Below are 24907 nucleotides of genomic sequence, written 5' to 3'. Positions count from 1 at the left end.
CACGTCCCTAACAAAAAGGTTATAATCCTCTGGGACCTCGACAACAAACCTCCACGTGGACCTCCATACGACGCCGCACTCTCTCTCAAAACCCTCGCCGAACGCTTCGGCGACGTCGTTTCAATCTCCGCTTACACAAAACGACACTCCTTCTTCAATCTCCCTCAATGGAATACCAACCAAAACCCTAACCCTAATTCGATTCCCTGCCGTGTCTGCGGTCACGAATGTAAATCAATTTTCGATCTCAAAATTCATTTCAAGAGAGTTCATCTGTACCAGCGTAAGAAGTTAAGGGAAAAATTGAAATCCATTAAGTTGAGCCGGTCGAAGGTCTGGTTCGTTCGGAGAATCCATACTTATAATGAAGCTGCGGGAAATGTTGTTGCGCCTAGGGTTGGATTTGGTTTGGGTTCGGAGTTGCGGCGCGCAGGGGTTTTCGTTAAAGTTGTGAAGGTTGGTGAGAAGGGGAATGCGGCGGATTTGTGGTTGGAGAGGGAGATGATGAGTGGAGAGGTTGGTTGGTTGGTTTTGGTTTCGGATGATCGGGAATTTGCGGAGATGTTGAGGAAGGTTAGGGAAGCGAATTTGAAGACTGTTGTTGTTGGAGATTATTGGGATAGGGATTTGGGGAAGAATGCTGATTTGTGGCTTCCTTGGAATGTTGTTGAGAATGGAAAGGTTGAGGGAATGGGTTTAATGGGAAGAACAGAGGGTTCGGATGATGAATTGGAAGGAGATCAGAATCTGGGCTATGATGAATATGTAACAGAGGAAGAACTATTAGATGATGAAAGGTTTTAAATAACTGATGCATTGTGTTATATTTAAGGCAATCGCGATTCTGGTCAGGTTGTAAATTTGTAGATGCACTGTTTTCTTTGTTTTGAATGACTTATAAGTTTTTAGATTTGTGTCTTAGTAGCTTTTTGTTTTTACATATCTTATACCTCTTGCTATAGATTTGTGTCTTAAGGATTCATGTATTGGTTACATTTGTTGCAGCTTATGAGAAACAAATTGATCTTGTTTGAATATGACAATCACTAAGTTTGTAGAATTGAAGATGGACAATGAGAGTAGATTTAAGGGGAAGAAGTCAAGACCAAAGTTTGTCTCAGTCTCCGAATTCCATTGAGTGCCATGACATTGTTGGTGTTGATTCCGAAAAGAGAAAGACATCGATGGTGATGACTCTGGTATAAAAAGATTTAGGGTAATGATAACGTTGTAAATTTTGCCTCAGCAAACTATCTTGGGCTTATAGGTCATCAGAAGTTACTTGTAAGGAAATATTCCCATAGAAATAAATTATTTCTTTTCCTTTTGGGCACTGATCTGATGCATTGACTCTATGTTTACTTTATCTCGCAGGACTCATGTTCATCTGCTTTAGAGAAATATGGCGTTGGTTCTTGTGGTCCCCGTGGGTTTTATGGAACAATTGGTAAGGTTCAGTCTTAAAGTTTGTTTTTGAGGAAAAGCATCTTCCCTTTCCCTTATGATACTTTTCCTTTGCCCAGATGTCCATCTTGATTGTGAAGCGAGAATAGCAAAATTTTTAGGAACACCTGATTCAATTCTGTACTCTTATGGACTTTCGACCATGTTCAGTGCTATTCCCGCATTCTCTAAAAAAGGAGATATAATTGTGGCGTAAGTATGCATAGCTTGTCTTTTAATATCTACTGTGCAATCTTGTTAAATTTTTCCTCAGCTTTTTTGTCCGATGACATTATATTGGCCAATGGGCATTGATAGCCCGATACCACATATAGAATTATTTGGATTGTTTTATAATATTGCTTTTACTTCTTTATTGAATAAACCATCAATTTAGTCCCTAAACTGTAACTCTATTCAATTTAGTCTATAAACTCTAACTCTATTCAATTTAGTCTTTAAACTAAAATATAATTAGTCCCAAAATAATATGAAATCCATCAATTTATCCCCGAACATCCTAATAGCAGAGATTAAATTGACGGACTTTATATACTTTAGGGGCTACTTATTATAATTATATAGTTTAGGGACTAAATTGGAGAGAAAGTGATAGTTTAGAGACTAAATTGATGATTTATCCCTTCTTTATTAGAATGATGCAAATAATGATCCGATTTCTTCTCCATCCACTTTATTTTTCTAGATGTATTAAAATATTGTCACTTAGCACATGTTGATCATCGAAGGCGTTGTTTATATAAGCCTGTTGTTTCAAAGGTTCAAGCTTCATACATAAGTTTATTCCTTTTAACAGAGACGAAGGAGTCCACTGGGGAATACAAAATGGCCTTTATCTTTCTAGAAGCACAGTCGTATATTTTAAGCACAATGACATGGATTCTTTAAGTAAAACTTTAGAGAACATTACTTCCAAATATAAGGGGACAAAAAATTTGAGGCGATATATTGTCGTTGAAGCTCTCTACCAGGTAGATCTCGTTTTTCATTTATGTTTTTTTGTTAGCTTTACATATCTATACCATGTTTCCAATGAACACTTATAACCTTTAGGTTTAAAAGCAATCAGCTTTACTAATTGCTTGCTTCTTCTTGCAACTTGCAGTATCGGTAAATTGTGCTATATGAACTACTATTTCTGTTAAGATAGTACAGTATTTAACAAATGAAATTTTAATATGTATATATATCTGGATTGAAATAAAACTTTGAGCCTGTTGGTGTCTATTACAGTTTGTTCCTTAAAAGACTATTGTTACTTACCCTGGTTTTCTCAACCATTGAGTTGTAATAGTTATTTTTTCTGTTGACATACTAACACCTTTTATGATCATATGCCTTACTTGCAAGCAAACAAAAATTGCTTGTCAGTAACTATTGACATATGTTTCCTTGAATTTTTTCAGAATTCTGGCCAAATAGCACCCTTAGATGAGATCATTAAATTGAAGGAAAAATATCGTTTTCGTATTTTATTGGATGAGAGCAACTCGTTTGGTGTACTTGGAAGTTCTGGAAGAGGTCTCACCGAACACTATGGAGTACCAGTATGTACTGAAAAATTCTGTTTGGGCGTGGGTATATATTCAAAACCGTAATGCTATTTATGATTTTTGGTTGTGTGCTGCAGGTTGAGAAATTAGATCTTATAACTGCTGCTATGGGACATGCATTGGCCACAGAAGGAGGATTCTGCACCGGAAGTGCAAGAGTTATTGATCATCAAGTATGGTAGTGTTATCTATGATACTTAATTATAACCATCTTGGATTTCCATGTATGCTGAAACATAAGAGAGGAAATGTTCTAAATGTGGAAACTAAGAATTTATTTCCTCTAGACTCGACAAGTAATAAAGATAAGTCGCCTTTGGTGGTTCATAATATAAGCAACTTATAATTAATGTACTATACTTAATGCTATTATTCAATTAAGCGTAGCATAGATAAAGATGTTGAGTTGGATATGTGGTAAGACTAGACATGATAGAATTATAAATGATAACATTAGAGAGAGAATTGAGATAACACCTATCACGGAAAAGATGATGGAAACAGACTTGGTGATTTTGATAAGTAGAGAGAAGACCTGAAGATTTTGTAGTAAGGAAGCTAAAACTGATGAGCAATAGTCAGAAATCACCAGAGGCATAGGAAGACTTAGAAAAACGATAAGAGAAACTATTGAGTTGGATAAAAACATGATATATGATAGAACATTATGGCGTTGTCTAATACTTTTAGCTTACCCTACTTTATGAGATAAGGCTAGGTTGTTGATTCAATTAATGTTTCAACAATGACAGCGGTTGAGTAGTTCTGGCTATGTCTTTTCTGCTTCTTTGCCTCCATATCTTGCAAGTGCTGCAATTACAGCTATTGATGTCCTTGATGAAAATCCCAATCTGTTAACAAAATTGAAGAACAACATTGCTGTGTTATGGAAAGGTAGGCTTTGATCTCACTGCTATTTTCGTGAACGGAACTGTATTGCAGTAGTGTCCATGAGTTCGCTTGTGCACAACAGTCTGAATTACTGTTTATTTATTGGCTACTGCAGGGCTGTCGAGAATACCAAGCTTCACAATCGCAAGTCATCCAGAGTCACCAATTGTTTATTTGAGATTAAAGCAGTCAACAGGTTCTTTGAAAGATGACCTACAACTGCTTGAAAATATTGCCGAGCGAGTAAGAAATGCAGTTCTTTTTTGATTGAACAATGTTCATTATTTTCAATTTTGTTGGTACTTAATATCGCGTATTCACAGACTTTGAAAGAAGATTCTGTATTTGTGGCGGCTTCAAGAAGATCAACATTGGACAAGTGTAAATTGCCTGTAGGAATTAGATTGTTTGTTTCTGCAGGGCATGAAGAGTCTGATCTTCACAAAGCATCTGAATCATTGGAAAGGGTTGCCGCAATAGTCCTTGGCGGTCGTAATTGAAAGTTGTACTGTACACCTCTCTTTCTTTTCATGTTCCAAAATGTCAATTCTATTCAACTCTTAGCCGAGAAATTTTGAAATCCAGGCAGATAAATGAAGTTCTGTAGTTGGTAATTTATGTAATATTTTCCGGGCTAGCTTAGGGTAACAATTTTTTTGGGAATGCTATTCTTTGATATGCGTTGAGTGGTGGAATAAGGATTTAAGTTTCTAATCATCATCTGGGAAATGCTTATAAATTATATTAGGCTTAATTTTCTTTTTGTGTTGACTCCTTGTATATCAATTTCAATGTTACATTATTATTTCACTGGTTAGTTGTTCATCAAGATTGCTGAAGGTTTAAATTATTGTGTGCAAACCTAGTCAACTTTCCCTAATATGTAAGTCAACTTTCCCTAATATGTAAGTCAACTTTCTCTTATTTTTATTTAATTGTATTTTTGGTCTCCTATTTTATCACACCGACTAAAATGATCTCATTAGAACTGAATATTTTGATTCTGCGGTTATCACATTTGTTGCAATTTTGGTCCAACCTATATTTTTAACCCCTAAAATGGTGTTTTTTGATGCAAAACTTGTGGTTTAGTGTCTCAATCAATTGTAAATTTGAAGGGAAGAAGATACCTCTTTTAGTGTATAATAAAATCATCTTTGGTATGCTTAAAAAAATACTATTTATGGAGGAAAATTATGGGTTAGTACCAAAATTGCAATAAATGTGATAATTAAGAGACAAAAAGTTCGAGAGACTATTTTCTTGTGTATGATGAAATAGGATTTGGTTGAACTTGTACGAATGATTAAGTTTTTGGAAGAGGCGGAAACAATTTTAGATTTGTAGAATTGATTTTTGAATGATTTTGAAATGATTGATTCTTTTAAAGTAGAATTGATTCTCATATCAAATTTGATATTATTTGAAACTATATATTTGATAGCTTGTGATTTTTACAATGAAATTTATTATTTAAACTCAGTTTTACATGAATATATTCAAATATAAATCATTTAAATCTAAGTTACTTTTAATCCTTTTAATCAAGAAACACACTAAACTGAATGACAAAATCACGCTATAGCACATTCTGAATGACAAAATCATGCAATAGCACATTCTGAATGACAGCAAAAATGATGTCAACAAATTATGCCATTATAACGATATTGCATAGAGAGAGTGAGAGCAATAGTGTAGTAAAGAAAGCAAGAACAAATGAGAGAATGACAGGGAACAGATTAACTAAATAAATACATTATAAGTTAATTTGGAAACTAAACATAGCTTTTTTCACAGTAACTTAACATGTTAAATAATTTCAATGTGAGCAATAGGTTGTTTCAAATTTTGGCTTAGTATCACTTAACTGAGGAGGATTCACTTGTTTAGTGCTGCACCGTGTTCCTAGAAAATCATACTTAATGAAGCTCACGATGATTGTGTGATTTTATTTTATTATTTTTTATATAATAAAATGCAACGCATAACACTTTGTCCTTCACAATTGGAGTTTGTTGAAAGTGCATAATTTAATAATAATAAAATGCAACACATAACACCTCTCTCTCTCTCTTACAATTGGAGTTTGTTGAAAGGTGCATTGAAACCAATGTTATTGTATAGAATATTAAGACTATGTTAGTTAGGATTATCAAGATTATTTTAGTTAGATGCATGAATTAATGAACCTTTAAAATGATAATAATTGATTAAAATAATTGCTAGGATGCAGGTACACACACCAAGCCACCGACTGCTTTAGTTTTGGTGAAATACAGCCATCAAATAAGAAGTGATTTATATAAGGGATTAACTTCTACCGACAAATTAATTTAAGGGTTTAATTTAAGGGATTAATTGAAGTCCTAAAAAAAATGTTGGATAAAGTTCTTATTAGGCGATGATTTGTCATTCTCTTTGATTCTGGTGTAATAAAGAGGAGTACATAGAAGATTTTGTTAGACATTTTAATACTAACTTGGTAGGTCGGACACCGATACGCGTACGACACGTATCAGACACGTTTTTTAATTGTTCAATAAAAAAAATTATTGCTACGGACATGGATAAGACATATTTCAAATAAAGGATACGATTCAATTCCGAAAATTCTAAATTTTCTATAAAAAAAATGAAAATTCAGCTCAAAAAATTTTAAAATTTAAATATGTTATTTTAGCTTTCATATTCCACTTTTTTTCTTATAACACAATTAGGATTCCTTGTTTTTTTTTTTATATATTTCAATGCTTTTGTCTCCACAAAATTCTTATCTTTTTCAGTTATTTTTATCTTTGCACATCATTGCTTCGGTTTTTACAAGATATCTATGAATATCAATTATTATGTTCGAAATTTGTTTGAAAGTGTCGAAAGAATTTTTGATTATTTTATCTTAAATAAACATAAATTTTGTTTCTCATTTAAAACTTTTTACAAATTTTATCTATAAATTGTATTATTATATTAATATATAAAATATATATAGCCGTGTCTGTGTCCTAAAATTTTTAAATTAGCGGGGTCCACATGTCTGTCTGTGTCGTGTCCGGGCTTCATAGCTTGCATGTGTCGTTACAGTTGAACGATACGGTGAAACCTTAAATATGAATAATAGGATAGTTAGGAGAAACAAGGAGGTTATGCTTATTAAAGTAGATTCCTCCGAAAGGTAGGGTGAAACTTAATGTTGACGGTACTTGCATTAAGGGTGTTGGTGCGGGTTGTGGAGGTCTTGTTAGAGATGAGGAGGATTGTTGGTGTGGGTTGTGGAGATCTTGTTAGAGATGAGGAGGATTGTTGGTTACGAGGTTTTGTAAAAAAAAAAATGGACATCCGTAGTAGTTACATGACTGAGTTAATACGGAATCTTCTGAAATCGTTATAGATATTAATCAGGAAGATCAAAAATTTAAGAATCTGTTAAATAAATTTGATGAAGCCTTTGTAATGCAAGCGTTTATAGTGAGTGTTGTTTTAAAAAAAAACATTTGTATTTAATTTTTTATTATAAGTATTTATTCTCCAATTAAGAATTAAAAAAAAAACGAATGAAACATTGACCGAGAGACGAATGTGTGAGAGGCCAAAACAAACACATTTCATTGCCGAAACAAAATAACTACATGTGGTTTATACATCATTTTTTGCAGTAACTTATGATAAGGACACTGAGTATGGTGATTTTTCTGAACCATCCAACACAATTTCAAACAAATCAGCTTCAGATTCCTCATCAAAATCAAATGCTAGATTATTATTATTCCCACCGTTGTTATTTCCTTTCGTCGCGGATCGATTCTGCCACGGCGAATCAATCCTTCCCATCGAGAATAGTTCCTTACTGTCATCAAATCCAAGCGTAGCACCAGGGGAATGTACAAGTGGTGCTATAAAACACGGATTCGGCGTTCTTTGCGCATTTGCAGGCGCATATTTGAATGCAACTTGTCCAAAATTAACTAAAATCATAATGTCTATATTTGCCGCAATTGTTGGACAGAGTGGTGTGCTGAATTCCTCTGATTGACAGTGAATTACATGCACCAATTCTGAGTCTAATGTGAAGAAAACTTTCTTTTTTCTTGGATCAAATCCACAACCAATTACTGTGTCCCTTCCTATCCATTGCGCTTTGTCGGATTCAAATACGAGTTTCATTCCCGTGATCAAATTTTACAGTTAGATGTCTAGAAAGATACAGAATTGAAACAAGATTTGTAGAAGTGTGAATGAATATAAAAAACTAAGACAATAAATAAACTACATTGTAGCTAACATGTAACACTGACTGTCTGGTGTTAAAAATGTCTGTTGTTGTTTTAGGTTAGAATATTGTCTTTAGTGAGGTTAGGTTAGTTGTTCCTTTTTAATCACATCAAGAAAAGGTTCAAACTACCTAAAGTTAGGTTCTATTACTTTTGATCAGCAACTTCAAAAACTCGATTATTTGTCATTATTTTACATCATATTGGCAACTAAAACATCTATGACGCTGACACTTTTAAACAAAAACATGTTTGATGTTTGACACATGTTAGTATCTGACACCGACACATGTGATTATATTCAATTTAATTATTTTTTAAAAATTATTATCGGTGTCAATGGTAAATAAAATGAAAGTGCAAAAGGTAAAGGGTAGATAACTCATTATTACCATCAAGAAAAACAGAACCATTGGAGTTGAACCCTATGCTTCTAGGGTAACTTCCTGGAACTCTTAGAGGAACACTTCCCCCTGAGCTTAACCCTAATGACACCATCACAGATCCATCTTTTCCTTCAACTTTCATTTCTTCAACACTTTTCAAATCACCTTCATCATTCAAACTTTTTTCAATAAGCAATTTTGTCTTTTCTCCTTCTCTTCTTCCAACAACTTCACAATCATCTCCACCACAAGAATACAATATAGTAATCTCAAAATAAGCTTCTTGTGGAAAAACATGGTTCCCTAAACTAGGACCAGGAAGAGGCAAACAAGTCCTAACAACAGAATGAACATTCATTAAAGCATTGTTTGGATGAAAAAAACACTTTTTCAAACCAGAATTAAGTCTTATCTTCTGCATGAATTCATTTGAACCTTGACAGACTTCCCAACTTATTTCAACCTCATTTTCTTCTCTTCCATACTCACCACCACCACCTCCACAAGCTCCTAAAAGGGTCGAAGAAGTTGATTTTTTTGACGACATAGAATCACTTTTATAGCTTGTGAAAGCAAATCTTGACCATCCATTTTCAACAGCATCAGAAGCTAGATATGGATGATCGACCCAATCAAACAAATCTTTTCTTCCTTTTTTCTTTCTTCCTTGATCAAATTGATTGCTTCCTTCATGATGGCTCTCTCTTTTGTTCAAACTATTTGATTCAATGAAGTTCTTTCGATCTTTCTTGTGATGACATAATCTCCAGATGAAAATGAGTAAAATGGTTGAAACACATCCAGTTAAAGCTGCAACTATAGCAACATGGATATGCATCAAATGATTCATGAATTCAGATTCTTTTGCTCTTTTTTGCTTCAATTTGTGACGCATATAAATGAAGAAAAGTAGTGAGACATGAAGGTTGAGTTTTTCATTTTTTTTGACAGTTCCTTTTGATTTTAGAGTTTATGGGAACCCACAAACATACATTAAAAACCAATTAAGTTGTTTGCTGTTATAAGACATCTTTTTGGGCATGTTACTGCTCTTATTATTATTTATTTCCACGTCAGCATTTCTATACTCAAATCCTAAAATGAATTTAGATAATTTTTCGAACACGAACTAGGTACATCGTAGGTCGGTTTGGGTCGTGTTTTGCCAAAATTAAAATCTAAATTATATAATATATTGGTTTGGATGAAATAAAATAATTATCCATATATTGGATCGATTTGGATAAAATTATAAACTTGTGAGTTAGATTGAATTGGATAATTATAAACTTGTGAGTTAGATTGAATTGGATAGTGAGTTGTTGTTTTTTTATAATTATAAATGATGTGTTATATATATAATTTTTTAAAAAATACTCAAATTATTATTTTTCCAAATAATTTAGCAATTTTTTTTTGAAATAACTAATTTTTTTAAACTATATACAAAAATAATCATGTTTTCAATTTATTTATCAAACTAACAATGTTTGTGAGAGCATGCGTCATTGCAATTGACGCATACATGTAAAATATAAGAACATACGTCACTGCATGCAGTAAAATGTAAGAAGAAGTGTCACTACAATAGACGCATGCATGTAAAAGCATGTCAAATGTAGGAGCATGCGCCACTGCAATTGACGTATGCATGTAAAATATAGGAGCATGTGTCACTACAATTGACACATGCATGTAAAAGAATAAAGAGTAGTCACATGCATGCGCCTACGTTTTACATGTATGCGGCAATTGCAATGGCGCATGATCATACATTTTACATGCATGCGTCAATTACAATGACGCATGCTCTTACATTTTACTTGATGCGACATAGCAAATGACGCATTGATTTATTTTTTTAAAAAAATGGTTATATTGATAAATACTTTAATTTTTATGATTATTTTCGTATTATAAGTGATTATTTAAAAAAAATCTAGTTTAACTCGATTAATATTATTCTTTTAATAACATTGTATAAAATTTATAATAATTTTATTTTTTTGTAAAAATAAAATTTTTATTACGGTAATATTTAGAACTAAAATTTCATAAATTGTTCAAAACTTATTAGTATTAGTAACAAAATAATCAAAGTGAAATATCATAAATTATATAGCAGTAATGGTAAAATTTATGGGTTAAGTGGATTATAGGGATTGAGACTAAGTTAACCCGAAACCTAATTATTTTAAAGGAAATTTCATTTTTAAAAATCATATTAACCTATTTTTCCGTTAAAATCTATTTTTTAAAATCATTTTGAATGATTTTGACCGGGTGAGTGTAACACTCTTAAGATTCAGAATGTTTAATTTTGAGGATGTCAAGATTTTTTAACATTCTTATAATCATTTTTACAATGTTTGAATTTTTAAAATGTGTTTTAGAATAAATAATAGATCGATTTAGATTAATAATCAAAATCTTTAATTTTGTATTAATACTATATTTGTTTGCACGCAACTATTTACAACTTCTTATTTTTAATGTGTGCATTAAAAGTATATTGAGATGGAGATAATTTATATATTGTACACTAAATTTATGAATGGACTCCTAGTATTCAATTATTTGCAAAAAAGAACTTTGTCAATAATTAAATCAGTGCATGCACCAAATATCATGACTCAATGTTCAATGTTTTAATCACCAATGCTATTATAGGTTAGAGAGGGGAAAACACTAATGCTAGTAGGTTGGTGAGGAAAAAACATTTGCACATTAAGATTTTGTCTTTTTTGTAGAATTATGTCTGTTGAGTCCGTCCATATGTCAAATTCTTTGTGTATAGACACTTAAATATGACAACTATTTAGTGCAAACTGCCTTACATAAAAAACAGGTGGGGTTCAAAACCAAATAAAATAACCTAAAAAAACTAGATATCCACTATGTGATATGCACCGATAAATTTTATTGAATTATTAATGGTAAATATTATAGTTGGTTATATTGGTTGTGTTATTTATTAAAAAAATTTGATAATAATTTAATACTAATTTGTATCTTATAATGTCTTCTATTTGCTTTTTATTATTTGATTTCAAAATTCAATATTCAATTCATAAATGTGAGAAGGGAGACACATGAGTTTCATCTAGTAGAAAAGAGGGTTAGAAAGAATATTAAAAAGTGTTACAAACACTTCTATGTCCAAAATTAATTAATGATAGATAAAACTTAGGGCAATGCTAACTTGGTCCTAGAGATATAGGATAAGAAATTCACTTGTAGAAAGTTTGTATTGAATGAAACAATTATAAAATTAATTTTAAATTTTTATTAAAATAAATGCACAATTTTCAACACAAAATTACTTTCTTTAGTTCTTATCTTGTGCCCATAGGGCAGAAATTAACATTGCCCTAAAACTTAAATCAAACATGAGAATTCTTATAAAATGCTAAAAAACATTGTATAATTCATAGATTTATAAATATTATTATTCTAAAATAAATATTAAAAATTAAAACTAACTAAAGGAGTTTGTATAAATAAAATCAAAGTTTTTTTTAAAAATGAAATAAATAATTTAAATATTAAATAAAATGGAAATTGATTAATGGTGATAGAAGTTGAAAATATCAAACTTCAAAATAAACATATAATAAGTAAGATTCATATATTTTAAAGAAAATATTAATTAAGATTTTAAAAATATGAATGAAATTGAAATAGATATTACAATGTCAGTTAATCTAAAACGTTAGCTATTATAAATACTTTAATTTTTATTTTAATTACATCTGAAGTATGATAATTGACCGTATAAATTTTTTTATATTAAAAATACTTATTAATTAATCTATAAAAATAGGTTCTCTTAAAATTTATATAGTTATCACCAAAACCTTATAAACCACCAAACTATTCTACTCAACTTAGTCTCTTCTTATGTGACAAGCTCGTGAAAGATTAGAATCTTATTTTCAAAACTTTAATATTCTTGTCTACTTCATTTTAATTTTTAATTCAAAACGTACATAAGCCATAAAGCTAATCAACCATATAATTAATGATCATTCTCTGACCTATTAATTTGATGATGATACATAATTGAATTGCTTTTTCATATGGATGCAGATAAGGAAAAGTGGACTTTTATTTTTAAAATGTATGAATTATAAAACTATAGCTTTGCATTGTTATTATATTTTGTAAGATGGTGAAGTATCTTAATTGCTTGGTCAATAAGAAAGTCTTCCTTGCTTTTCTTTAATTCAAGATAAGTTAAAGATTGATACTTTTTCTTCTAATAGTGTGTTTGGTTTAACGTTGAATTTTAAAAAATCACGGTAGCTTTTCACATTTACACAGAAGCTACCTTTTGGAGCTTCTAGAAAATCACGGCAGAGTGGCATTTGAACGTGAGTTTGATTGGTGAAAAGCTAAACCAAACATGCTATAAGTGGACCAATTGTGATGATATGTGATATTGATAATTTTAAACTGAAGTCTTCTTAAAAAATGATCATATTAATGGTCCCGTATTATTTTTTATATGTATAAAAACTTTCTAAAAGAAAAATGGATAAATATGTTCATGGTACTTTTAAAGATTAAAGATTTTAATTTTTGTTTGTTTTCAAAGTTTTTTTAAATAATCGTCTTTTTAAAAAAAATTTATCTATAATTTTAATTGGATGATAATGGGTAGAGTTTAGATAATGTATTATAATATCCGTCCCTACCCGTTATTTGAAAAAATTTATGTACATGAGTCCATATATACGTATGCACCAATCTTTATATATATACTCGTATTCTAGGGCTACTTAAGTACCCTTATTCGTTATCCGATGTTCTAATAAAAATAAACCTATCAATTAAAAAATATCATATCATTTTAAACTTTTAACAATATTAAAAAAAAAAAAGTCAAAGACTTTATTGTTGAATTATGAAATAAACAAACATTTATATTAAATGTGTAATAGTTTAGCTGTGATGTATTTTTTTTAAAGAGATAGACATACAATTTTATATAATATAATTTAAAATATATAAATATATGTTGTGAAATTGATAAAATAATTAAAATCCTTTCAGAAGAAATTATTCAGAGTTCAATCACACAAATAAATTTGATTTGTGGGACCAAGAACAATGACAACCGAACAAATGACCTTCCGCAATAATAACATTTAATGCAATGAAAAAATGAATTAACTTGGAAGAAAAAGATAAAAGAAGGCAAGAAACATAAAATGTTTCTTTACGCAGTTCGATCAAATGATCTACGTCTGGGAGAGAACAACTCTTCAATTCACTATACTCCAAAAAAAATTAATAGAGATTACAAATGAGTTACAAGAAAATAGTCTTCCAAGTTTCTAGGAACAAACCCTATTTTTTACCAAAGTGTTTTTCAAACTCTCTAACTCTCAATATAGTAATCACACAAACCTAAGGTGTTCAAAATTATTTTCAAATCCCCTTAGATAACTCCAAAGATTTTCCAAAATCCTTGCCTTTTTAAGTTTACCGTTGGAATTCCCTGAACCCTTATTTATCTCTTTAGTTCTAAAGCTCTCAAGATTTCCCCACTTTACAATAACAGAAGAGTTATATATATTTATTATTCTTACATTCTTCAAGCAAGTATCCAACGATAAATGATATAAACAAAATCATTTCAGCAGAAATACCGTCAGAAGAAGATGATAGGGAACTGTATAATTTGGTCAAAACACATATGATTCATGGTCCATGTGGTTTAGCAAACAGATCTTCACGTTGCATGAAAAACGAAAAGTGCTATAAGTCATTTCCCAAGAAATTTCAACCTACAACTGTTGTTGATCGGGATGGATATCCTATGTACAGAAGATGAGAGAATGACAATACAATTATGAAAAGGCATGTCACTCTTAATAACATATACGTCGTCCCTTATAATCCATATTTATTGAAAACATTTCAAGCACACATCAATATGGAGTGGTGTAATCAGAGCAATTTAGTGAAGTACTTATTCAAGTACATTAACAAGAGGTATGATCAAATTACAACTGTTGTTGTCAAAAATAGTAACGACGAATCTTTTATGATCAGAAATGTTGACAAAATAAAAAAATATCTTGATTGTAGGTATGTCTCACCAAGTGAAGCATGCTGGAGGCATTTTTCATTTCCTATTCATGGTAGATTTCATGCAGTTGAAAGATTGTATTTCCATCTTGAGGGCGACTATTATGTTTACTATACTAATTATGAGATGATAAATGATGTACTTGATAAACCAAATGTGAAGCAATCAATATTTACTTCATGGATGGAAGAAAACAAGACATCCAGAGGCAAAAAAATTGACTTATTCTAAATTTGTCTATGAATAAAGACACCGACGTTGGAGACCACGTAAAAGAGGATATGCAATTGAGAGACTAATTTGAGTTCTTCTAAGTACGTGCAAATTATATTACTTGAGAATGATGATAACAGTCGTCAAGGGACCAATTTGCTACGAGGATATAAAAGACGTCAATGAGAAGGTTCTTGATAGTTTCAGGGATGCATATTTTGAAATAAGATTTCTTGAAGATGGCAATGAATATGTTGCAGCTATAAATGAAGTAAAGAATTGAGGTTTCGGTCACTTCTTGAGAAAGTTATTTGTGACTATGCACTATCAAGTAGCATCAATAGACCACGTCATGTTTGGGAAAGAACTTGAAGCACGTTATCTGACGGTATTCTCTATCAACAAAGAAATAAGACAAGTAATAGGAGTAATCGTGTATTATTGTAATTTTGAAAGTAAACTATTTTAAATTATATGAAGTCAAATAACATAGTTTTTGTTACTATTCAAATGCACACAAATTAATTACAATAAATTATATGCGTAACTTATAGATATCCAAATCTATTCTAACTTAATTCAAAACATGCTACTATATTTTTTTTATGTTTAGTTCAATATGTTGCTACTGTTTCTGTTGTTATAAAAATTTATTAAGATCAAAAGCCATTCAAGTTCAGCTGCATGTTGGATATAACAACTCATCTGTTACAAACAGTAGGATAATGTCGTTGTTTACTGAGTTCCAAAGAAAATCATATATATGTAGTGAATGATGTTTAAATGAAGTGCTGATTCATTTATTTTTCGACAGATTTGCAGTTGTCAGAGGAAGAGATAAAAAAACTGGACACTTATTGAAATTGAGAATTTGTTGCAAGCAAATCGAAGAAGTTTGCATGAATTTAAAGGCATGCCTTATCCAGATTCATATGTCACAAGGCACATTGGCAATAGACTGATTCATGACGAATTGGATTATAATGTTGATACTGAACGACAAAATTTCCATCATTTATTTCGTGCACTTACAGGTAATTAATTTTACTATCACTATAATTTTATGTCGAACTTATGTCATGAAAATACATGTTTGAATTTTTAATCATAAATCTTACATTACAATTGATAGTTGAATAACGTTTAATTTTTGAAAAAAATCATGGAAGCTGTCAACAATCAAAGAGGATGAATGTTTTTTTTACATGGTTATGGAGGGACGGGTAAAACTTTCATGTGGAGAACTTTGTCAAGTGCATTGCGTTCGTAGAAAAAAAATGTTATTAATGTTGCTTCAAGTGGGATATCTTCGTTATCATTTCTAGGTGGAAGGATAACACATTCAAAGTTTAAAATACCCGTGCCAACACTTGACAACTCTACTTGCAACATTGAGAAAGAAGATGAACATTCATAATTCTTGGAAGCAAATAATTTGATAATATGGGATGAAACACCTATGTGTCATAAAAACTACTTTGAGATTTTGGATAAAACCCTTAAAAATATCATGAGATGTCATGGTCTTGAGAATACAATATTTGGTGGCAAAATAGTTATTTTTGGAGGCGATTTTAGACAGATTCTACCTGTTGTTCCGAGAGGAGGTCGTTCTGATATTATCCATGCTTCAATTGGAAATTTTTGATAACACATATCCGAATCAGTTGGAAAATTACAAAAAGAAAGAATTCTTACCATACAGAGCTATTATTGCTTTTACCATTGAAGTAGTGGATAAAATCAATCTTTATGTATTAGACTTGATTTTAGGTAAAATGCATTAACTTACATTAATTTATACATATTACAATACTATATATCAAATTGTGTTATTAGTGTTTTAATTTTTTAATTTTATACAATTTTTTAGGAGAAGAGAAAGAGTATATGAGTTCCGATTCAATTGATAGAACATAAGTCAATTATAATCAAGCTTACGAAGTTCTAACTCCATAATTTCTTAGTTCTTTGAGAACATTAGGTCTACCAAATTATAGTATCAAATTGAAAGTTGGAACCCCTATTATGCTAATGAGAAATTTGAATTAGGCTGAGGGATTGTGTAATGGAACAATATCAATTGTGACAAGGTTAACAAATCACGACGTTGAGGCAAAAATTATGTCTGAAGAGAACATTGGTAACATAATTTACATTCCCTGAATGACTACGTCACCTTTTGATTCACCTTGGTCATTCAAGTTGATTAAGAGAGAATTTTCGATCATTGTGTCATATACACAATGATAATAAATAAGTCTCAAGGTCAATCACTTAATAGTGTGACATTGTATTTTCCTAGACCTGTTTTTAGTCATGGTCAATTGTATGTTGCAATTTCAAGAGTTAGGAGCAAAAGTGGTTTGAAAATCTTAATACATAATAAAAAAGAATGCATCATATTCGACTATTACAAATAGTTGTTAAACTTTGTTAGTTAGGATACTTGATTGGTATCCGATGAATATCGTTAATCATTGGTATGAAAATCAAATGGTTTGATTTTACAAAATATTTTAGTTTATGCTTCATAGTACATTTTGCATATTCAAAAAAGTAATATACAATTTAACATATTTCTTCGTGCTGTTGTAGGATAGAAAAAGATATTATGCACTTTGGTATTGCTTCAATCATGATGTTCAATATTTAACCGTTTAATTTAAAAGATACTATTGCATATGTTGACATGTTACCTTTTAAAACGTACTATTATGTGTTTTATTTATGTTACTTTTATTTTTTACTTTTATTTTTTGGATAAATGAATCACAATTGTAAGATTATATTAATGTATGTTTGTAGTTCTCTACGTATTAACGGTCTTAAAATATAAATTCAAAGTTCGGGTTTGTTACTAGTATGTATAAAACGGTGTGCAAATAACCACTCCCTAGAAAAATTCCATACCATTGGGCCACAATCCACACGAGCAAGCCCAAATTATCATCCGTAACAAAAAAAAAGCTCCTATCGCATTTAAAAAAAAGCGATTCTTCTTCGTCGATACGAAGAGAAGCATGCATTCTCTGTTTTTCCACAGCGCAAACGTAACAACACTACACTCTCTCAACTTAACTTCTTCACTTCTTTTCCCAAATAATCACAAACTCTGCTCAAAACCCCGTTTCCAATCCTCCATCAAAATCAATACACCAATCCCCAAACACGTCCCTAACAAAAAGGTTATAATCCTCTGGGACCTCGACAACAAACCTCCACGTGGACCTCCATACGACGCCGCACTCTCTCTCAAAACCCTCGCCGAACGCTTCGGCGACGTCGTTTCAATCTCCGCTTACACAAAACGACACTCCTTCTTCAATCTCCCTCAATGGAATACCAACCAAAACCCTAGCCCTAATTCGATTCCCTGCCGTGTCTGCGGTCACGAATGTAAATCAATTTTCGATCTCAAAATTCATTTCAAGAGAGTTCATCTGTACCAGCGTAAGAAGTTAAGGGAAAAATTGAAATCCATTAAGTTGAGCCGGTCGAAGGTCTGGTTCGTTCGGAGAATCCATACTTATAATGAAGCTGCGGGAAATGTTGTTGCGCCTAGGGTTGGATTTGGTTTGGGTTCGGAGTTGCGGCGCGCAGGGGTTTTCGTTAAAGTTGTGAAGGTCGGTGAGAAGGGGAATGCGGCGGATTTGTGGTTGGAGAGGGAGATGATGAGTGGAGAGGTTGGTTGGTTGGTTTTGGTTTCGGATGATCGGGAATTTGCGGAGATGTTGAGGAAGGTTAGGGAGGTCAATTTGAAGACTGTTGTTGTTGGAGATTATTGGGATAGGGATTTGGGGAAGAATGCTGATTTGTGGCTTCCTTGGAATGTTGTTGAGAATGGAAAGGTTGAGGGAATGGGTTTAATGGGAAGAACAGAGGGTTCGGATGATGAATTGGAAGGAGATCAGAATCTGGGCTATGATGAATATGTAACAGAGGAAGAACTATTAGATGATGAAAGGTTTTAAATAAGGGTCGCATTGTGTTATATTTAAGGCTCTCGCGATTCTGGTCAAGTTGTAAATTTGTAGATGCACTGTTTTCTTTGTTTTGAATGACTTATAAGTTTTTAGATTTGTGTCTTAATAGCTTTTTGTTTTTACATATCTTATACCTGTTGCTATAGATTTGTGTCTTAAGGATTCATGTATTGGTTACATTTGTTGAAGCTTATGAGAAACAAATTGATCTTGTTTAAATATGACAATCACTAAGTTTGTTGAATTGAAGTTGGACAATGAGAGTAGATTTAAGGGGAAGAAGTCAAGACCAAAGTTTGTCTCAGTCTCCGAATTCCATTGAGTGCCATGACATTGTTGGTGTTGATTCCGAAAAGAGAAAGACATCAATGGTGATGACTCTGGTATAAAAAGATTTAGGGTAATGATAACGTTGTAAATTTTGCCTCAGCAAACTATCTTGGGCTTATAGGTCATCAGAAGTTACTTGTAAGGAAATATTCCCATAGAAATAAATTATTTCTTTTTCTTTTGGGCACTGATCTGATGCATTGACTCTATGTTTACTTTATCTCGCAGGACTCATGTTCATCTGCTTTAGAGAAATATGGCGTTGGTTCTTGTGGTCCCCGTGGGTTTTATGGAACAATTGGTAAGTTCAGTCTTAAAGTTTGTTTTTGAGGAAAAGCATCCTCCCTTTCCCTTATGATACTTTTCCTTTAGATGTCCATCTTGATTGTGAAGCGAGAATAGCAAAATTTTTAGGAACACCTGATTCAATTCTGTACTCTTATGGACTTTCGACCATGTTCAGTGCTATTTCCGCATTCTCTAAAAAAGGAGATATAATTGTGGCGTAAGTATGCATAGCTTGTCTTTTAATATCTACTGTGCAATCTTGTTAAAATTTTCCTCAGCTTTTTTGTCCGTTGACATTATATTGGCCAATGGGCATTGATAGCCAGATACCACATATAGAATTATTTGGATTGTTTTATAATATTGCTTTTACTTCTTTATTGAATAAACCATCAATTTAGTCCCTAAACTATAACTCTATTCAATTTAGTCTATAAACTCTAACTCTATTCAATTTAGTCTTTAAACTAAAATATAATTAGTCCCAAAATAATATGAAATCCATCAATTTATCCCCGAACATCCTAATAGCAGAGATTAAATTGACGGACTTTATATACTTTAGGGACTACTTATTATAATTATATAGTTTAGGGACTAAATTGGAGAGAAAGTGATAGTTTAGAGACTAAATTGATGATTTATCCCTTCTTTATTAGAATGATGCAAATAATGATCCGATTTCTTCTCCATCCACTTTATTTTTCTAGATGTATTAAAATATTGTCACTTAGCACATGTTGATCATCGAAGGCGTTGTTTATATAAGCCTGTTGTTTCAAAGGTTCAAGCTTCATACATAAGTTTATTCCTTTTAACAGAGACGAGGGAGTCCACTGGGGAATACAAAATGGCCTTTATCTTTCTAGAAGCACAGTCGTATATTTTAAGCACAATGACATGGATTCTTTAAGTAAAACTTTAGAGAACATTACTTCCAAATATAAGGGGACAAAAAATTTGAGGCGATATATTGTCGTTGAAGCTCTCTACCAGGTAGATCTCGTTTTTCATTTATGTTTTTTTGTTAGCTTTGCATATCTATACCATGTTTCCAATGAACACTTATAACCTTTAGGTTTAAAAGCAATCAGCTTTACTAATTGCTTGCTTCTTCTTGCAACTTGCAGTATCGGTAAATTGTGCTATATGAACTACTATTTCTGTTAAGATAGTACAGTATTTAACAAATGAAATTTTAATATGTATATATATCTGGATTGAAATAAAACTTTGAGCCTGTTGGTGTCTATTACAGTTTGTTCCTTAAAAGACTATTGTTACTTACCCTGGTTTTCTCAACCATTAAGTTGTAATAGTTATTTTTTCTGTTGACATACTAACACCTTTTATGATCATATGCCTTACTTGCAAGCAAACAAAAATTGCTTGTCAGTAACTATTGACATATGTTTCCTTGAATTTTTTCAGAATTCTGGCCAAATAGCACCCTTAGATGAGATCATTAAATTGAAGGAAAAATATCGTTTTCGTATTTTATTGGATGAGGGCAACTCGTTTGGTGTACTTGGAAGTTCTGGAAGAGGTCTCACCGAACACTATGGAGTACCAGTATGTACTGAAAAATTCTGTTTGGGCGTGGGTATATATTCAAAACCGTAATGCTATTTATGATTTTTGGTTGTGTGCTGCAGGTTGAGAAATTAGATCTTATAACTGCTGCTATGGGACATGCATTGGCCACAGAAGGAGGATTCTGCACCGGAAGTGCAAGAGTTATTGATCATCAAGTATGGTAGTGTTATCTATGATACTTAATTATAACCATCTTGGATTTCCATGTATGCTGAAACATAAGAGAGGAAATGTTCTAAATGTGGAAACTAAGAATTTATTTCCTCTAGACTCGACAAGTAATAAAGATAAGTCGCCTTTGGTGGTTCATAATATAAGCAACTTATAATTAATGTACTATACTTAATGCTATTATTCAATTAAGCGTAGCATAGATAAAGATGTTGAGTTGGATATGTGGTAAGACTAGACATGATAGAATTATAAATGATAACATTAGAGAGAGAATTGAGATAACACCTATCACGGAAAAGATGATGGAAACAGACTTGGTGATTTTGATAAGTAGAGAGAAGACCTGAAGATTTTGTAGTAAGGAAGCTAAAACTGATGAGCAATAGTCAGAAATCACCAGAGGCATAGGAAGACTTAGAAAAACGATAAGAGAAACTATTGAGTTGGATAAAAACATGATATATGATAGAACATTATGGCGTTGTCTAATACTTTTAGCTTACCCTACTTTATGAGATAAGGCTAGGTTGTTGATTCAATTAATGTTTCAACAATGACAGCGGTTGAGTAGTTCTGGCTATGTCTTTTCTGCTTCTTTGCCTCCATATCTTGCAAGTGCTGCAATTACAGCTATTGATGTCCTTGATGAAAATCCCAATCTGTTAACAAAATTGAAGAACAACATTGCTGTGTTATGGAAAGGTAGGCTTTGATCTCACTGCTATTTTCGTGAACGGAACTGTATTGCAGTAGTGTCCATGAGTTCGCTTGTGCACAACAGTCTGAATTACTGTTTATTTATTGGCTACTGCAGGGCTGTCGAGAATACCAAGCTTCACAATCGCAAGTCATCCAGAGTCACCAATTGTTTATTTGAGATTAAAGCAGTCAACAGGTTCTTTGAAAGATGACCTACAACTGCTTGAAAATATTGCCGAGCGAGTAAGAAATGCAGTTCTTTTTTGATTGAACAATGTTCATTATTTTCAATTTTGTTGGTACTTAATATCGCGTATTCACAGACTTTGAAAGAAGATTCTGTATTTGTGGCGGCTTCAAGAAGATCAACATTGGACAAGTGTAAATTGCCTGTAGGAATTAGATTGTTTGTTTCTGCAGGGCATGAAGAGTCTGATCTTCACAAAGCATCTGAATCATTGGAAAGGGTTGCCGCAATAGTCCTTGGCGGTCGTAATTGAAAGTTGTACTGTACACCTCTCTTTCTTTTCATGTTCCAAAATGTCAATTCTATTCAACTCTTAGCCGAGAAATTTTGAAATCCAGGCAGATAAATGAAGTTCTGTAGTTGGTAATTTATGTAATATTTTCCGGGCTAGCTTAGGGTAACAATTTTTTTGGGAATGCTATTCTTTGATATGCGTTGAGTGGTGGAATAAGGATTTAAGTTTCTAATCATCATCTGGGAAATGCTTATAAATTATATTAGGCTTAATTTTCTTTTTGTGTTGACTCCTTGTATATCAATTTCAATGTTACATTATTATTTCACTGGTTAGTTGTTCATCAAGATTGCTGAAGGTTTAAATTATTGTGTGCAAACCTAGTCAACTTTCCCTAATATGTATGTCAACTTTCCCTTATTTTTATTTAATTGTATTTTTGGTCTCCTATTTTATCACACCGACTAAAATGATCTCATTAGAACTGAATATTTTGATTCTGCGGTTATCACATTTGTTGCAATTTTGGTCCAACCTATATTTTTAAGGGAAAAATTGAAATCCATTAAGTTGAGCCGGTCGAAGGTCTGGTTCGTTCGGAGAATCCATACTTATAATGAAGCTGCGGGGAATGTTGTTGCACCTAGGGTTGGATTTGGTTTGGGTTCGGAGTTGCGGCGCGCAGGGGTTTTCGTTAAAGTTGTGAAGGTCGGTGAGAAGGGGAATGCGGCGGATTTGTGGTTGGAGAGGGAGATGATGAGTGGAGAGGTTGGTTGGTTGGTTTTGGTTTCGGATGATCGGGAATTTGCGGAGATGTTGAGGAAGGTTAGGGAAGTGAATTTGAAGACTGTTGTTGTTGGAGATTATTAGGATAGGGATTTGGGGAAGAATGCTGATTTGTGGCTTGCTTGGAATGTTGTTGAGAATGGAAAGGTTGAGGGAATGGGTTTAATGGGAAGAATAGAGGGTTCGGATGATGAATTGGAAGGAGATCAGAATCTGGGCTATGATGAATATGTAACAGAGGAAGAACTATTAGATGATGAAAGGTTTTAAATAACTGTCACATTGTGTTATATTTAAGGCAATCGCGATTCTGGTCAAGTTGTAAATTTGGAGATGCACTGTTTTCTTTGTTTTGAATGACTTATAAGTTTTTAGATTTGTGTCTTAATAGCTTTTTGTTTTTACATATCTTATACCTGTTGCTATAGATTTGTGTCTTAAGGATTCATGTATTGGTTACATTTGTTGAAGCTTATGAGAAACAAATTGATCTTGTTTGAATATGACAATCAGTAAGTTTGTTGAATTGAAGATGGACAATGAGAGTAGATTTAAGGGGAAGAAGTCAAGATCAAAGTTTGTCTCAGTCTCCGAATTCTATTGAGTGCCAAGACATTGTTGGTGTTGATTCCGAAAAGAGAAAGACATCGATGGTGATGACTCTGGTATAAAAAGATTTAAGCCGGGAACTTTTATTCGATTGGGCTACTGTTTTATTTAGAAATTTTCTCAAGACATTTTTCTACCCCGCTAACAATACTATTCTTAGTTACAAACCTTATTATAAGGAGCACGTTGCTTTTAAATAAGGGTAATGTCCTCTTGCACCAAGTTTTGGAAATTATATACTGATTTTAAAATAAAAATATGGGTAATGCTAACTTGTGTAGTTAAAAGACCTACTTATAAAAAAATTTGTATTGAAAGAAGAAATTCAAATATTAAATATATATTTTTATTAAGGTTAATGCTAACATGAGTCCCAATGACACAAGTTAATGATATATTTATAGAAATATTCTTTTGAATGCGGATATTTAATTTCTTAAAACTTAAAATTTTATTTTATTCAACACAATTTTTAATAGTAGTAATCTTAACTTGTGTCATTGGGACACAAGTTAGCAAAATCCTTTTATTAAAATCAATGCACAATTTCCAAGACAATATTTCTTTATTTAAAATTAGTTAAAAATTTAAATTTAATCGATAATTCAATCGACAATATTTGGAACCGATAAAAAAATCAATTAAATTGATAATTCAAATTAAAAGAAATAAAAAAAATTGATTGTTTTTTTTGTTTAAATCAATAAAAATAAAAGTGGTTTGGTTCAATTCTTAATTTTAATTTTTAAGAATTTTCAAATCATTAAACCGAAATTATAATTATAAATAATTACTTTTTATTTAATCCTCAATAAAACATACTATAAAATCAAAATTCAAATATAGAAAATAGAAATTATAAGTTAGAGCTAAAATCAAACTTCAAATATAAAAAATAAAAACTATAAACTAGAGAAACTTTTCACCAAACTATTACTCGGATTATCTTTGTTTCTCTCGACAATGTCATTTTTATAATTATACTTGTTTTATTTGTGTTCAAGTTTTTTTTCATTAGTTTTTATTTTTTATATTTTTTTTTCTTCATCAATAATTTTCAGTTTAGTCTTATTACACGATAG

At 31.8% G+C, this 24907-nt stretch overlaps 5 protein-coding genes across 8 annotated transcripts; 3 read left to right on the top strand and 2 right to left on the bottom strand.

Annotated features, from left to right (window-relative positions):
* The first annotated feature begins 847 nt into the window (after positions 1-847).
* On the top strand, positions 848-22758 carry LOC127108345 (long chain base biosynthesis protein 1). Of its 4 annotated transcripts, none has more exons than XM_051045807.1 (9): positions 848-1284; positions 1375-1447; positions 1524-1656; positions 2261-2435; positions 2871-3011; positions 3095-3190; positions 3770-3911; positions 4024-4151; positions 4232-4718. In XM_051045807.1, the coding sequence occupies exons 3-9, from the start codon at positions 1607-1609 to the stop codon at positions 4406-4408; spliced, it is 909 nt and encodes a 302-aa protein (XP_050901764.1). In that variant the 5' UTR covers positions 848-1284; positions 1375-1447; positions 1524-1606; the 3' UTR covers positions 4409-4718. The 4 variants fall into 4 exon arrangements, with proteins under 4 accessions (XP_050901764.1, XP_050901767.1, XP_050901765.1 ...); XM_051045810.1 differs by lacking the exons at positions 1375-1447; positions 1524-1656; positions 2261-2435; ... (3 more) ...; positions 4024-4151; positions 4232-4718 and adding exons at positions 19420-19492; positions 19564-19696; positions 20301-20475; ... (3 more) ...; positions 22064-22191; positions 22272-22758 and having other exon boundaries at positions 1227-1284; XM_051045808.1 differs by lacking the exons at positions 848-1284; positions 1375-1447; positions 1524-1656; ... (4 more) ...; positions 4024-4151; positions 4232-4718 and adding exons at positions 18922-19329; positions 19420-19492; positions 19564-19696; ... (4 more) ...; positions 22064-22191; positions 22272-22758.
* On the bottom strand, positions 7491-9460 carry LOC127108344 (uncharacterized). The gene is made up of 2 exons (XM_051045806.1): positions 8572-9460; positions 7491-8101 (listed from the first exon to the last, which is right to left on the bottom strand). The coding sequence occupies exons 1-2, from the start codon at positions 9458-9460 to the stop codon at positions 8094-8096; spliced, it is 897 nt and encodes a 298-aa protein (XP_050901763.1). The 3' UTR covers positions 7491-8093.
* Positions 7569-8072, bottom strand: LOC127102718 (uncharacterized). Its single transcript, XM_051040062.1, has one exon. The coding sequence runs from the start codon at positions 8070-8072 to the stop codon at positions 7569-7571; it is 504 nt and encodes a 167-aa protein (XP_050896019.1).
* On the top strand, positions 17883-18871 carry LOC127108343 (uncharacterized). Its single transcript, XM_051045805.1, has one exon. It carries the CDS (start codon positions 17899-17901, stop codon positions 18847-18849), a length of 951 nt encoding a protein of 316 aa, XP_050901762.1. The 5' UTR covers positions 17883-17898; the 3' UTR covers positions 18850-18871.
* On the top strand, positions 22542-24907 carry LOC127102717 (uncharacterized). The gene is made up of 5 exons (XM_051040061.1): positions 22542-22558; positions 22979-23255; positions 23301-23479; positions 23749-23881; positions 24887-24907. The coding sequence occupies exons 1-5, from the start codon at positions 22542-22544 to the stop codon at positions 24905-24907; spliced, it is 627 nt and encodes a 208-aa protein (XP_050896018.1).

Source organism: Lathyrus oleraceus, chromosome 7 (genome assembly GCF_024323335.1).
Source record: "Lathyrus oleraceus cultivar Zhongwan6 chromosome 7, CAAS_Psat_ZW6_1.0, whole genome shotgun sequence".
In the NCBI taxonomy this organism is placed as follows: Eukaryota; Viridiplantae; Streptophyta; class Magnoliopsida; order Fabales; family Fabaceae; genus Lathyrus; species Lathyrus oleraceus.
The sequence above is the reverse complement of the archived record's forward strand: the minus strand, read 5'-3'. Positions and strand labels throughout refer to the sequence as shown.